Source organism: Pezoporus occidentalis, unplaced genomic scaffold, assembly GCF_034315485.1.
Source record: "Pezoporus occidentalis ecotype Australia unplaced genomic scaffold, CSIRO_AGI_Poc_V1 ctg54, whole genome shotgun sequence".
In the NCBI taxonomy this organism is placed as follows: domain Eukaryota; kingdom Metazoa; phylum Chordata; class Aves; order Psittaciformes; family Psittacidae; genus Pezoporus; species Pezoporus occidentalis.
In genome coordinates this window covers 4,621,426-4,636,894 of record NW_026915877.1, presented here as the reverse complement: position 1 = coordinate 4,636,894, position 15,469 = coordinate 4,621,426, and the positions used below count along the sequence as shown (strand labels likewise).

The following is a 15,469-nucleotide window of genomic DNA, read 5'->3' as shown; positions in this document are numbered from 1 at the left end:
AGATATAGCTGATGTCTTTAATAAAATTAATTTTACAAATATATAAAGAACAAATATATATAAAAATATTACTAAATTAATTAGATACAATATATTTAGATTAATATATTTATTATAATTTTTGTCTGGTTTTTATATATGTAATATCATAGTCTCCTTGCAGCTCCAGTACCGTGCAGCCTTGTCATCTGAGGGATGAGCAGCATCGCAAACCAGTCATGATGCATGCACAACATGGCCATCCAACCTTCTCTGCTTGCTGCAGGGAGGGCTGGAGCAGGATTTATATGCAGGAGATTACTTCTTTCCCATTTAATTATTATTTTTCCCAACATACAGATAGTTCATGCAGCATATGGGCAATATCCAACACAGTAGTGTAAAGACTAGAGGTTCAGGTGTGAGACGCAGACCCCAGTGTGACTCCTTGGACTATATGGGACGCATAGCTGAGCTCACTTTTCCTGCCTGACAGTGTTTTCCAGGGGATGGCTGGAAACAGAGCCTTAAACTCCAGGTGGCGAACAGCTGCAAGCAGCTGCATTGGCCCAGCCGTGGTCTGTGTGCAGCCACCTCCCCATCCCTTGCTTTACCATACAAAAAATAAGTACATCTAGAAAAAGACAAATGCACCAGAAGAAAACTAAACTGGTATATTTTAATTCTACAAAAATGTATAAATATTTAAATGTACAGCAAAGAGTACCAGTTTACCATTTGATAACTGTTACAACATTTAAAATGCGTAATTCTTTATCCACAATCTGCTTTTAGAAATTTAATTTAAATCTGTGTTCCCAGCACTTATTCAGGAGCCTCTGCAAGCGTGTTCTCCAAACCACTGCACCTCAGTCTCATCCTGCCTTGGAAAATACCGAGCAGAATTCCAGCATTTTTTCAGATAAGTCTGTAGTATCTCAGAGCACCGTGGCCTTTTCGTGGGCACTGCTTACCGAGCTGTCCTGAATATGTGCTCACAGAGGAAAAAAGAAAATAAAATGGGGGTGGCCACATACTGGAGCAATGGTTCTGGCTGGATGTGACTGCAAGTCGGCATAGACACGGAAAGCCACACAAGCATTGTAACACATTGCTGGTGTTCATCCAAAACACGACTGGACCAGATCACAGCTCATCATTAGTAGCAGGTTACATGTGGTGTAGCCTCACCCGCGGTGTGAGCCACAGGGATGCAGGCAGGCTATCAGCTCCCCCTAAAAAGCACAAATGTCCTGGGTAGGCTGTGACATTCACCAGCACTGCCCAACTCTTTTTTATCTCCCCAAATTGTTCCAGTCTGTTTAACAGCTCTGGCCTTTGGAGGATCACCATGTCAGGCTCTGCCCAGCACCCACTGAGATGCAGCCTATGGTATAGGATCTGAGGAGATCTCCAATTGCAAATTAAAACTAAAATCAGAACATGGAGTTTTGCAACTTCTCTTCACAGCGCTATTCCTATTAGAGCACAACAAATAGATAAAATCCTCCCAGCAACCAGCGTATATGCATCGGTAGAAAAACCCACCTAGGTCAATTGATCCAAATGCCCATTTCAGTTTGGGGGTTATTCCTGGGTGTCCTCACCCCCATGGATCGCCAGGAAGTGCCGGGAGATAAAAAGGACTGCAGCTTTGTACAGCGTTTATGGTTCAACTTACTCCTCAAAGCGGTCAGCTTGCGATTGCCACCCAGCATTACAGCTCACTCCCATTTCATCATCTTATAACCACAAAAACTGGCAACACTTTTCAATGAAAACAATAAATATTCAGCATTCGTAAGGTTCTTTATATTTTAAACACACTGTGCAAATCAAAGTTAATCCTCCCGACACCTTTCTGAGATATTTTATAGATGGGGAAACAAAGACCAAGTGATGTTCTTCTGTGGTCATTTGTGGGTACTGAACTTCAGATACACACCGACCGAGGCAACCAAACAATCTATTTTCAATTATTTTAGCCCAAATCACCTGCCAAGGCAACACCTGAGTCCAGTGGCAGGAGGAAGGGCAGAAGCCCAAGCACAGTAACTTACACTCATTCTCTAAACCCCATCATTTATCATCTCCAATGCTTATCAGCATTTAAGGCACCTCCACCATCACCCCCTCACTTGCTGTACCTGAGGCTTTGCCTGAAATTCCCGTGCAGTGAGACTCGCGGGGTTTCTGTATCCTTATCCAGGAGGGACAGAAGTTGAACAGATATTTCAGCGCTTTCCTCTAGGTCTGAGCACAGTTTCTAGGCAGCAGGCCACCCTGCTAGTGTGCTGAGGACCTACAGCAATAGTCCTGCTCTGGTCACGAGGGATGCATGCACTTGCTCCTAAATAAGTGTAATACAACACAAAGGCATCTCCCTTCTTACCCAAGCAGGGACATAGCAATGCAGGCACCAACCACCCAAACACTGCAAGCTTGCTATCTTGGTCAAGGGATTATAAACTTTAGAAGAATAATAACCTTTATTATAATTGTAAGGAGAAAAATATTATTTATCCATTTTTGAGACTGTGCCTAAAGGCTACACACTTGCACACTGATTGCACTTTGTCATCACCCTCCAGCTACGATGCCAAGAAAACCCTGGGATCTGAACAGGCAGTGAAGGGTATCTGAACAGTAGAAGAGTTAGGCTTGTTTAGCCTGGAGAAGAGAAGACTCCAGAAGACCTTAGAGCAGCTGCCAGTACCTAAAGGGGCTGACAAGAGACCTGGAGAGGGACTTTTGACATGGGCTTGTAGGGATAGAACAAGGGGGAATGGCTTTAAACTGACAGAGGGGAGATTCAGATTAGGTATTAGGAAGAAATTCTTCCCTGTGAGGGTGGTGAGGCACTGGCACAGGTAGCCCAGAGAGGCTGTGGCTGCCCCATCCCTTTAAGTGTTCAAGGCCAGGTTGGATGGGGCTTTTAGCAACCTGGTCTAGTGGAAGGTGTTGCTTCCCTTGGCAGAACGTTGGAACTGTATGAGCTGTAAGGTCCTGTCCAACCCAAATAATTCTATGATTCCGTGATTCTACGACTTGCCAGCCTTCGCCCCCCCAAAACTGGGGGTATTTCCAAATTACCACCAGAGCCTGCTGCCCTCTCTCAGTGCTCCTGGATGCTGCAGGACATTCCACAGTGCTTCCTTCTGCTAAACCATACAGAAGCCAAGAGCCTAGATACATGACCTACCAGCACAACTGGCTGTGCACACGGCAAAGCTCTTGGAAAGGAGATAAGGATACAACTTATTTTTGTCTGCATGGAGACTGGGGGTTGAATTTGTTTGTGATGTTCTCATGCCCTTTCTATGAAGGAGAATTATGGCCACCTCCTGTTTTGCTAGCTTTTAAGCCATATCGTGTACTTCTCTAGTGACCTGAAGATGAGAAATGGAACTATTTGACCCTACTTTGAGCAGGAATGCTGGACTAGATGAGCTTCCAGTCTGAGTTAACCCGTGACACCCTAGCTCCCACGCATGCACAACAAACACTTTTTCAATTTAAGTGTATTGAGAAAATATGGATGATCTATAAATTTATAGTAGGTACATATATGATACTATTAATCCATAGCAACCAGAGCATTATACAGAAAATACTGTCATTTTGAATGACCTAGTGCATAAACAGAGCTTTTGAGGAGTTTTGAGTGAAATAATGGGACACCATTTCACCACTTACCTGTCCTGAAGTTACCTCATAGCTGCTGCCCTGTGATTTAGGTCTCTTGAACCCTCTAGACAATAAGAAATTACAGAGTATTGCCAAAAACCCAGCCCAGCCCATCACGCAGCAGATGTATTTCGGGGAGTACGTTCTGCTGGGAGCAGCAAAGGAAAGATCAACAGTACATATAAGAAATGTCACCCTTACATATGGGCCCCTTCCCTACGCCCACATGGCCTGGCACGGCATCAGGTCCTGCAACGCTTCCGACATAACTGTGTGCCATCAGCACATTTTTAATAACCACACTAATGAAATTATTAAGCCACAAAATTATTAAAAATATAAATAAGCATCTGTCATTGCTATCGAAGCAAGAACATCTGGAGCCAGAACTGGGAATCAATCCAGTTTTATCCTCTGTGCGTAGGGGATGCACGGATGAGGCTCTTGTCTGTGCTTTAGACAGGATGTGGGTATATACTAATGCTCAAGGGTAGCAGCTAGGGACCAAGTTCAGACCAACTCTCAGTCTCCAGCAGTCTCAGAGGGCCAGGTTTTGGAACCTCCAACTGCAATCCCCTTGCAGCTCCCAAGTGTCAGCCCCAGCCATTTCTCTTCCCACTGCAGGACAGTTCCACCTGTGCTGGTCTGAGTTACCCACATGCATCAGTCCTTCTTTTGTTGCTGCCTCATCTGATTTAATTTCAATTTCTGAGTGCAGTTTTTGCTCAGTTTTGTTGCTTTTCCAAACACCAGATCCCATTTTTTTCCCTGAACAAACCACAAAGCTGAGAGCCTGGCAACTTTGCCGCTCAGTGGGGTTCTTCACCAAGTCCCTTTCAACACCAGAGAACAGCAAATGCCTGCCATGTGTTGCCAAGAAAGACCAGAACCAATACATCCAGCCTGGGAGATGCCTGTCAGGATGTTCCCAATGCCGTTTAGTGTTATAAGGCATTTTATACTGGGTCACTTCTCTGTAGTGGTGTGTGACAAACAGAAAATACCCTCCATCCCAACCTCTTTGACACAGGGCTCACAGAGGTTTCTCTGGAACAATTTTTGAGCAGATTTGTGTTGGTAACAGTACACATTTCGACATTTATAGGCTCAGATGAGCTTCTTTTGAACAGTCACGATTTTGAAGGGGCATGTGGAGACCTGACGCATCAAGAAACCCTGCCCCATGACTTTGCTCTGTCAGCTGGGATTTGGAGAGGGCTTCAGCACCACTGGCCTCAGCAAGGAGGATGGGAGGAGAAGGAGGAGGAAGAGAATGAGAAGAGATCCCAGACGAGGCAGTGGGTCTGCGCTGACTTCAGGCACCCAAGGTCATGTTGCGCAGCAGCCACTGCTGGGAACGGCTGTCACCGCACTCCCTCATGGTGGGAACCATCTTATCCTCCTCTGACGGCTCATCCAGACACTGGTTGCTGTTGACATGCTTCAGGGTGAGCTTCTGCAACAGAGAAGAGTGAGAGCTGCAGCAAGATAATTACCGCTGAAAACCAGTAATTGTATTTTTGGTCCTATTTCAATCTTATTCTAGCCACTACGCAAGCCACGACACCAGTACTCATCCCTGGCCATCACTTGTACAGCTCTACAAAACCCGTACCATGCTATGGGGTGCCCAGCTCACCTACTCATGCATGGCCAGGCAACCCACAGAGCGAGCACGTCTGTTGAACCCAGCAACAAATAAATGCAACAGAAAAACACAAAATAAGTGCAAGGAAGTATTATTTCAAAACAACGGTATTCTGGATTAAGGATTTTAGCTTCCAACAACCTGAACACCTGTGCATTTCAGATCACTGCACCAGTTCAGAAATAACTCCTAATGGCAATACATTTGTAAGTATTATGTGAACAATGGCAACATGCAGGCAAAAACTCTTCTGTTTCCAATACATTTCTTCTTCTTTGTGACACCCTACTACATGACACTGTATTTCTGAGGGATGAGAGAGTCAAAAAGGGATGATAGAAAACAGAATTTATTTTGAAGAAATAAATCATCTTCCATTCAAAAGCATTGGGAGAACATGTCCATGAAGACATCCAGGGCAGTTAAACATGAAGTTGTGCACTCAGATAAAACAAGACAGGTACATGTGCAGCTGAGCAGCAGGTGTCACTCCTCTGGGGTTGACCTGGGGGTCACAGCAATTAAGAACACACCTTAAGCGCCTCTGATAAAAAGTGTTGCATTTACCAATTTACTATTACCTAAAAGGTCCTCCAGTTCTTGAAAAAAGCCCCACTTCAATCAAATCTGCATAATATGCAAACCTGCTCATGCACCTGGATACACTTGAAGTCCACAGTGGCATGTCTGTGACAGACCTGTGTAGCCCATATAGTGACACACACAGGAGCCAGGGCAGCACAATGGTGCAGAGCAGCTGTGGTCTGCGCCCAGCTGAGGATGGAGCTGAACCAATGCCTCAGGGCTGGGGACCACCTCACCATATCCCCACGTGCCAGCCCAGTGTTCTGCCCTCCTCAGCCAGAGTGCAGAGCCTGGCTCCCAGATACTTTTACTACAGCCAAGCCCTGCACAATGCAATAGCCAGGCACTGCACTTGTAGTCATCCACAGCCTTGCAAGCTCAATATCAACTTAATATTTTGGCAGTAAACATCTGTGTTTGCTGCTGCACCTGACTCAAAACGTCATTATTTTGGTCTTTTTTTAGTTTTACGGCAGGACAGGTCCTGCACCAGCTCCTCTACCCCATGGGATTATATGGACTCTGTTCACAGAATAACAGACTGGTTTGTGTTGGAAGGACCTTGAAGACCACGGACACCTTCCACTAGACCAGGTTGCTCAAAGCTCCATCCACCCAGGCCTTGAACACTTAAAGGGATGGGGCAGCCACAGCCTCTCTGGGCAAACTGTGCCAGGGCCTCACCACCCTCACAGGAAAGAACTTCTTCCTAATATCTGATTTAAATCTTCGCTCTGTCAGTTTAAAGCCATTCCCCTTGTCCCATTCATACAGGTCCTTTTAAAAATCACCTCTCCAGCTTTCTCGTTGGCCCCTTTAGGCATTGGAAAGCTGCTCTAAGGTCTCCCCAGAGCCACCTTCTTCTCCAAGCTGAACAAGCCCAGCTCTCTCAGCTTGTCTCCATAGAAGACATGCTCCAGCCCTTGGAGCATCATTTTTGCTTCCTCTGGACTTGCTCTAGCAGGTCCTCTGAGTCAAGCAACCTAATACAGGTAGCTTAATGCTCCAGGTAAAGTGGTCAAACAAGATCTGAGCTGTTGCACAGGAGCTCCACAGGGATTATAACCCTGCCACAACCAGAACAAGCAAGGGAACTGGCAATTTCATGACTGAAATGGTATTTGCAGACCCTCCACTGGAGCAGAAACCAATTTTATGTCAAACACCATGTAAAGCAATAACTAGGGGAACAAGGGTGGGGGGTAAAAGCCTGCAGCCTCCTGGAGGAGGGAGAAAGGATGAATCAGTTTGCACAACAGCAGAGCTCAACCCAAAGTCTTGGAGCAGCAGCAGTATTGCAGCGGCATTGTGTGATATATTATTTATATATAATATAAACAATGCTACTGTAACTGAAGTTACGGAAGTAAGTTATTTTAACAACTGGCATCTCTGATGCACCACACAGTACTAATTTATGTATCTTTGTATGAAAAACAAAAGACTACTGTCTGTTTTTTTCAATTAAACTGCTGGGAAATGCTAACAGTGTCGATGTGGTCGTATTATCCAAACATATACCTGTGCTATTGCACTGTATAATTTTAGTTCATACTGGATTGCCATGTCACATATTAACAGTCCAAATTTGTATTATGAATACTCTTTTAACAGCTTTCCCCTAGAGATTTGCCTCAACTTATAACAAACTATTACACAATTCTCAAAGAAAGCCTGCAGATATTATAACAAATCACCAAGGGGCCATTTGATATGCATTCACTGATGAATATAAGGCATTTTTCCCTCTAATTACAAGAGGAAAGAATTAGCAGTGCTAACAGAAGTAGCTTGTTTACTAAATAGCACTGCTCAAAGCATCACTGATTCTTCACTTATATTGTTTTAAGTGCAATTAAACTGCTATCATTTTCTACTATAACCAGAAATGAAAACAAGTCTAAAAACGCTGCTGTTGCCTCCATCAGCTGTTCCCTGTTATTCAGTGAATACTTTCATGCTAGATTACCGTATCATTGGGATTTTCAACCCATCTCATAAATTTTTCCTTTCTGTGTTCTATCATTATTTATGCTATTACAAAAAAGGTCTCATTTGCTTGGAAAACAATTCATTACTAGGCAATGTGATACTCGTACAAGCCAGCCTAAAATGTTTATTTTACACAGACATGAGAACACATGCATGGCTACAGAGCTGCCTGTACAGCTGTGCAGATGCTCAGTGGTTGCCTGCTTACCAAATGCATGCAAATAATAGCTCTGATGAGTGAGGACTCTGAACACATTACGGCAAACAATGAAGCTGAAACTCCACATCACCTGCTGAGATGCTGCTGGCTACAGTTGTTAGCGGTCTGCCACTAACAAGAGAGGCTTCCACTTGATTTCAGCAGGATGCACTCAGACAGGAAGGTGACATTGTTTGACTGGGGAGGAGATGACAAATGAGAGGAAACCCAGCCTGCACCCCTGCACATGTGCTGCCCCATCACCATCCCCTGTATTACTCAGCTGTCTAGGAACTAGACAACTACCAACTGTCTAGGAAAGAACAGTAGCTGGCACAATATTTTGATTCCTTCAGTGACTAATATTTTAAAATTATCTGTGACTAATATCTCTAGGACTGAATTACTTAAAATTGGGAATTTTCAAGATGAAGACTTCTGAAAAATATTAAGCAATTAGCATAATTTCTATGTCTTAGAATAGGAACCAAACCTTCAGCTGTCGCCAACAGGAACAAGCACATTGACATCAATAGATCAAGGTAGTTGAATTAATCTAAAATTAGTTAAAATTAAAAATAAGTAATAACTAACATTAACCATACATACTATTATGTATCTGTATAAGCATCTGTGAAAACAAGAAAGAAATTCAGCTGAGTTTAACAGGCAGAGAACAGAGAAACAATTTTCTGGGAACAGCTTAAAGCATCACATGCTATTTGCTTTTTAATACCAACCTCCAACTGTTTCTTAAAGGAAATAGTCAGTGGGGCTGTAAAAAATTTTTCTAAAGACTTCCAGCCTCGTGTAGTTTCTTAGAATCCACATTTGTAAGGGGCTGCCATCGCAAGCCTCCACCGTGGGACCACGGGTGCCATCCTCTATCCTGCTTACTGTCAGGCATGACTGGGTGATTATATGAAGAAATGTATGGGTCTGCATAACAGAAAAATGGAAAAAGTAAACAAAACCAGCAAAGACAATGACAAACAAAGGAAAAAGTAACAGACTGTTTGATTAGACATCCACAGCAGTGAACCAGATAAAGCTAAGAGCACTCTGACGGGAATTACTAATGGGTAACTGCGCCTGTGAGCACACCAGTGCCAAATCATAAGGAAATTGTGCTAGCTTACACAGCCATAACACACACATAAATGCTCATATTATATATATATAATGTATATATAACCAAGTTTCAGCTTCAAAAAAAATGTTCTAGCTGCTTTGCTTTGAGGGACCGGTCCACTTGAGACCTGTTCACTTTACATTTTGCAATTTAGACCGAGTATGCCTCTGAACCCTCCTCCCCTTGCTGCCTCACTGCAATCATGATTTCCCATTGCACAGCAAGATTTGGGCAGAGATGATGTTTCTATTGCAGTAATAACTTGTGCTAACCATCCTGAAGCCTACTCAAGCATTACTAAATTAAAAATATAATGAATTAAACATTTACATAAAGGGAAATCAGAATTTCTTTTGTCAAGTGCGATTTCAGCTCTTCTTTTACCAGTCAGGTAGACAGAGTTAGAGGGCAGCTTTTATTTTCCTAAATCTTACCCTAGGCTGCGACAGCCAGATCATGGCAGGTGCCCAGGGCTGGTGCTGCTTGGGGATGCTCCTCCTGCATCCTGGCCCCAGCTGCTGTTCCCTCACCCTCTCCTGCTCTGTGACTTTGGCTTAGTAGGGTAAAAGTAACGTATGTATAAAGAAGCCACTAAAAATACCAAGAATGAATGTCCTTATAATGTCACTTTGAGTAACCAGTGCAAACATCACTGCTTAGTTTTGTTTCATTGTGTATTATTGCTTCATCTTCACTTCTGGCTACTATTCTTTTAAGGGAATACAGAGGTACATAAATAAATTACTTCAAAATGTCACAGTCTCTCTATATTGCACGTTTATACTACAGTAAATTACTAAATTTAGTAGATTTTTCATATGGGCATAAAAAGTATAAGTATTATTTTGCTAATCTGACCAGACTCCTTTTTCTGGTACATGGTACAGCAAGTTTAACTTGTGTACATCAGCAAGGTTGCACTGACTTGAGAAAATCTGTAGTATTGAAAGAATGAAATCATTTGTCCTCTCCACTCATTTTATTAAACACTACTTTCTAAGAAGGTAATGTAAAAAAATAATAAAAATCCCTGCAATGTTTTCCTTACTGATTTTTTAAGCACTAAGGACTTTCAATTACATAGTAAAAAGACTGCAGTTTATAGGACTAGCTGAATTATAATAACCTCACAAGGTAGAAGTTAGTAATAAGACTGCAATTTATAGGACTATTCAAACTATTAGCCATAATCTCTTCTGGTACAAGTTAGTTTGACTACACCAACTCCAGCTGGTCCCATAACTTTAAGAAGACAAACATGAAGGATGCAGACCAGCAGATGTGACATTGATAATGCAATGTGTATTTACATCATTTGTGAACAAAAAATGCACAAGAAACAAGCCAGCTCTTCCCAGACACTGTATCCATGTACTCATGTGTTTCTCAGCCATCGATCTTTACACCATAAATTGATGTTCCCTGCTTTTCTCTACTCATAGAATCAGAGCATGGTTTGGGTTGGAAGGGACCTTAAAGCTCATCCAGTTCCAACCCCCTGCCATGGGCAGGGACACGTTCCACTAGTCCAGGTTGCTCAAAGCCCCATCCAGCCTGGCCTTAATTCCAAGGATGGGGCAGCCACAGCTTCTCTGGGCAACCTGTGCCAAGGCCTCAGCACCCTCACAGGGAAGAACAACTTCCTAATATCTAATCTAAACCTACATTCGTTCAGTTTAAAACCCTTCCTTATTGTCCTATCCCTACATGCCAGCATCCTCTTGTGCACACCAACATCAGCATCTGCCTTTCATCAAATCACTTTTCTGACATGATACCTTTGAGTTATCACTCTGACACATATATTCCGAAGAAAACATTGGCAGCCTGACACCGTGTACTGACTACCTGAATAAATGACATTTGGCATGTAGCAGCAATTATGTAAAGGTACTAGGACACATCACTTTAACACAGCACTGTTCGAGAAGCAAGCAAGAGATGCGCTATTCTAGGGTTTGGTGCAGGGGTTGCAGTTGTTACCAAACTTACCTCAAAGCTATATTCCCATTTACCAACATACTGGTGGAAGGGGAAAAAAAAAGAATAAAGGAAATTGGAATCAAAGAGGGACTCGAGAAACTGGTTTTTGTGAAGATCTCAGCTCTTTGTGAATGTCAATGCAACGTCTCTGCATGGACAAATACTGCATCGAGCGACAAATAACAGTAATTGGACAAGATCAAATCCTGACATCATCATCCATGCATGAGGAAATGAAACTATTTTCTACCACATGTGACATCTTTACAGCATTATTTTTCCACCGAGTTCATTCATGTGTTACATGTTATAAAATTTCAGCACACTTTACATACTATGTTTGCCGGGATGCCACAGGGAAACACAAGAGGAGTCACCAGGGACATCAGCACAAACCTGGACCTTAGGGATCTATCTGGCAGCTCCCTGTCACTCCTGCACAAATATCTCCAGCAAGACCAGTGCCCCAGTACAGGGACAAACCAAGCAAATAGCTACCATAGCAAAATTGGTAAAACATGTTTCATTAGACAAGCAAGATCAGAGGCTGAGGCAGAAACTCTGGCTCCAGCCCATCCTCACTCCCAGATCTTTTTCTGCTGACCTGTCACCTTGTTTCCCACCCCCATTCCAAAGCAAACAATTTTAATGCATTATAAATATGCTGTAAAACACACACTGACAAGAAACCTTTGAAAGCTTGGAAACGTCTAACTTGGCACATCCCCTTGACACAGCTGATTTATAGAGCTGCCCTTGCAAGGTAATGGGCAGCTTGAGAAAGGGCCAGGAATCTTACTGTGTTTTTCAAGAAGTAGGAAAGGAAAGCATCAAAATTCAATAATGGAAGGCAAAGGAATTAAAAAAAAAAAAAAGAAAAGAGAAGAAAAAAAAATTCCTGTCAAGATGCTGAAACATTCAGTAAAAGAGATGTTTAAAAATGCTGTAAACTACTTCTACCTCAAGTGTTAAAAGCCATTTTGCATTAGAAATGGAGACTGCTGCACAGACTTGGCTACCCTTCCTGGCAACAGCTTGCTGGGGGGATATGCAGGCTGAAATTCAGCGCTGTTGTTTCTCCTGGTGACAGCAGGTTTCTTTATTTAGTGTTTCCTTAAATCCAGACTATATTATTAATATTTTGTGCATATAAAGGCTTCTTTTTAGACTATATAGATATGAGTATCATAAAATCAAGGAATGGTTTGGGTTGGAAGGGATGTTAAAGCTCACCTAGTTCTAACCTTCCACTAGACCGGGTATCAAAAATAATTCACCCCATTGGGTTAAAAAAGAGATGCCGCTCACTGAAAACTGCGTTGCAGGAAAAATGAATGGAATACAACATTTAGGCAACCCTGTATGACCTATGGGTCAGACATATCAGCCCCAGAGACACAACCACTGTGTGTTATGCTTCTGTCAAACTGAAAAACAGAATTATGGAAAAATCTGTTTGAAGAGCAAAACCCCCCCACTTTCTGATTGCAAATGATTTCATTTCAGCACAGAGTTCCATTTTATGCAGATATTAAAAGGGAATGCTTTACTTGAACCTGCAATTCAGGGCTTTGAGAAAAAAAAAATAAAAAATTCAACTTTCTTTTTAAGCTTCATGTAAAATATTCTCCATGCTGCAAATGAAACAAACAAGCAAGAGCGCAACAGGTTATTCACAAAAAGTTCATTGAACAGCTTTGCTTCTTACACCAACCCTCTCAATCAATAAATTAGGATTTTATAGGTGTACCCGTCACTCAGGCTGGGTACTGCCGAGTCCTATGCCACTAAGCAGAAAGTCCATAAAACTAATTTTTAAGGGGTGTTTTTTGGAGAAAGATGCAAGAATAATTTAGCGCTCTGACTGCTCATCTAGTTACATGATATGACATTAATCCCTGCAAATACCAACTTAAATGTTTGCTTTCTTCAGGGTGAGAACAACCATTTGGGAACTGTAACATTCTTTTCTGTGAGATGTAATTTATTAGCCTGTCTCCATAGGAGAGGTGCTCCAGCCTGCAGAGCATCTTCATGGCCCTTCTCTGGACTTGATCCATCAGGTCCATGTCCTTCTTGTTTTGGAGGTCCTGGATCATAAATATCAATACTGTCATCAAAGGGAAGTTTGCAAGCTGAAGTCTGAATGTTCACAGACTAAAACTGGTAACAAAAATATTCCTGTCACTAAACAGAAATGTTCGTGGAACAAATAGCAAAGCCCTTGTCTTGGAGATCCCTTACATAAAAAATGGTGTATTTCTTTTTTATGAGCTCCATCTAACGGTTGATTCTGGTTTTACACAGCTCCTTAGAAATTTTCCACTGTGGATCTCTTATGTTAAGTTTAAGAGAAAAAAACAGCATGTTTCCAACACTAAAATTAAAGAACATACATGGTTGAAACAAATTTACCTTTCATGCAGCAAGGTGAAACCAGCTGTTTCTATGAACACACTGGAAATACTTTTTAGACTTCATGCCTTTTAGTACACCAGTATTTTTTTCAGCTTTACAGTATTTTTCTCCCATTGCAGCCATGGAAATGCACCAATGCTAATCTGGGATTTCTAAATGGAGAGTAGCAGAGCCACATACGCACAGACCATGGGGCAGCCACTAATCTTAAATCTCAGGTGTTGATTACGGGCCTGAACATCTTCAAAAACATCAAAAAATCATCAAAATATGCATGCATTTTGTCAAGAAGAAAAATAATCTTCCTTATGAAAGAGAAAATTTGTTTAAACTCAAGAAGGTAACAAAAGGTAACAAATAAATTGCATCTCAGTGGTAAGTATCGTTGCTTTTCTACTTGGCAGTTCAATATTATGCAATATTTGCGTGTTTTTTTCTTTCTGTAACATATTAGAAAGATGCTGCCTTGAAGAGAATACTAATACTTTTGTGTGAATTCCACCATGCAGAACTGCACCTCCATATCAAAAAGCAAAAGCTTAAATTAAATGCCTTAGCTTTCATCTGCTCTTTCCTATCCCATTTAAAAAGAAGAATTATTCAGCCATAAAACACTAAGATATTTACACATATTTTGTATTCATTTTGCAAGCCACCTCACGTAAGCCACCAGATTTCTTGAAACTGCACTCCCTCTCAAAACCCAGAAGAAGCCACCTCCCATCCCATGGTAGTGACAACCTAAAGAAGTGACTGATAATAAGCACAGAGAATTATTAAACACAATTTAAATGCAGAGTAAATAATCTTGAAAAGCCAGAAGAAAGAAACCAGAAAAACTTTAACTAAAAAAGAAATAAATCTTGTTTTTTACATCATTTATATAAAAATGCGAAATACTTAAAGTTTACAAGAATGCAAGACAATGCTAGCTACTAGAAATAAGCTTTTCTAAACAATAATTGACTTTTTCACCCCTCAAAAAATGACATTTTGAGGAAACACCATTTAAAACCCAGTGGTCAGCTGAATTACTTTGCACCCCTAACCCTGTGATATGGCAGGAGACCCCATTGCATCGGTCCACCATGTCATTCCCAGGCTCCTCAGGATACAGCCATGCTCTTCTAAGAATAAATTCCCAGCTCTGCCCTGATGAATGTGGGTGCAACAGCGTAAGCCATGGGTACCTCAGCATCGTACTCCCAGAGCTGGTTCCCCCTCATGTGGTGGCACTTCAGCATGATGACAGGGCCATTCAGCCTTGAGACGTCCAGGCACAAGTCGTCTGTGCGGATCTCTTTGTCAGCAGTGTAAGAAAAGACCTGGAAACAGAGAACCATTGAAGTGACAAAGAGTCAGCAAAAGTTCTAACTGCTGATCACTCCAGTGGAGCAGAACTACTTTCTTCTCCAAACACTGAAGTGGTGCCTTGGATTTCACAAGTTTCATGCAAGTTTCTCCACTAATGAATGTCTGCTGTATGTAAGAGAAGGAATACTGTGTTGAGGAAAAACAATTTTATGGGACCAAGCCCAGGAATCACCCCAGCATGCACTCAATTTTACCTCCTGGGAATACTATTTAAGTATGTAATTGTGATCAGTATCTTCAGGAGAAATTTCATAAATCTTAATGATGGATAAATCAAGCCCATCACTGGAAGATTCCAATCTTTCTAAAGTAATTCTTCCTCCTACTATCAACCTTAAGTTTATGTACCAATATTGTTAAAGATCCATATGGATGCAGTTCCGGCTGAGCTCCTGGGGCAGCATCATCAAGGTCCTGGAGCAAGTGATATGTGTATGGGTGGATTTAGAAAGGTATGTACTGGAGACTATAC

General features: G+C 41.9%; 1 protein-coding gene across 5 annotated transcripts in view; it reads right to left on the bottom strand.

Annotated features, from left to right (window-relative positions):
* Positions 1 to 639: 639 nt before the first annotated feature.
* GALNT13 (polypeptide N-acetylgalactosaminyltransferase 13) overlaps positions 640 to 15,469 on the bottom strand; it is a 152,447-nt gene continuing 137,617 nt past the window's right edge. For 3 of the 5 annotated variants that reach the window (XM_062637803.1, XM_062637806.1, XM_062637804.1), the window contains exons 12-15: positions 14,814 to 14,948; positions 11,215 to 11,244; positions 8,831 to 9,029; positions 4,997 to 5,122 (exon numbers count right to left, since the gene is read on the bottom strand). In XM_062637803.1, the coding sequence (XP_062493787.1) occupies positions 8,844 to 9,029; positions 11,215 to 11,244; positions 14,814 to 14,948 (351 nt within the window). In that variant the 3' untranslated portion in view covers positions 4,997 to 5,122; positions 8,831 to 8,843. Of the gene's footprint in view, positions 5,123 to 8,830; positions 9,030 to 11,214; positions 11,245 to 14,813; positions 14,949 to 15,469 lie in introns of all 5 variants that reach the window. The other 2 variants (XM_062637807.1, XM_062637808.1) reach the window with 2 other exon arrangements.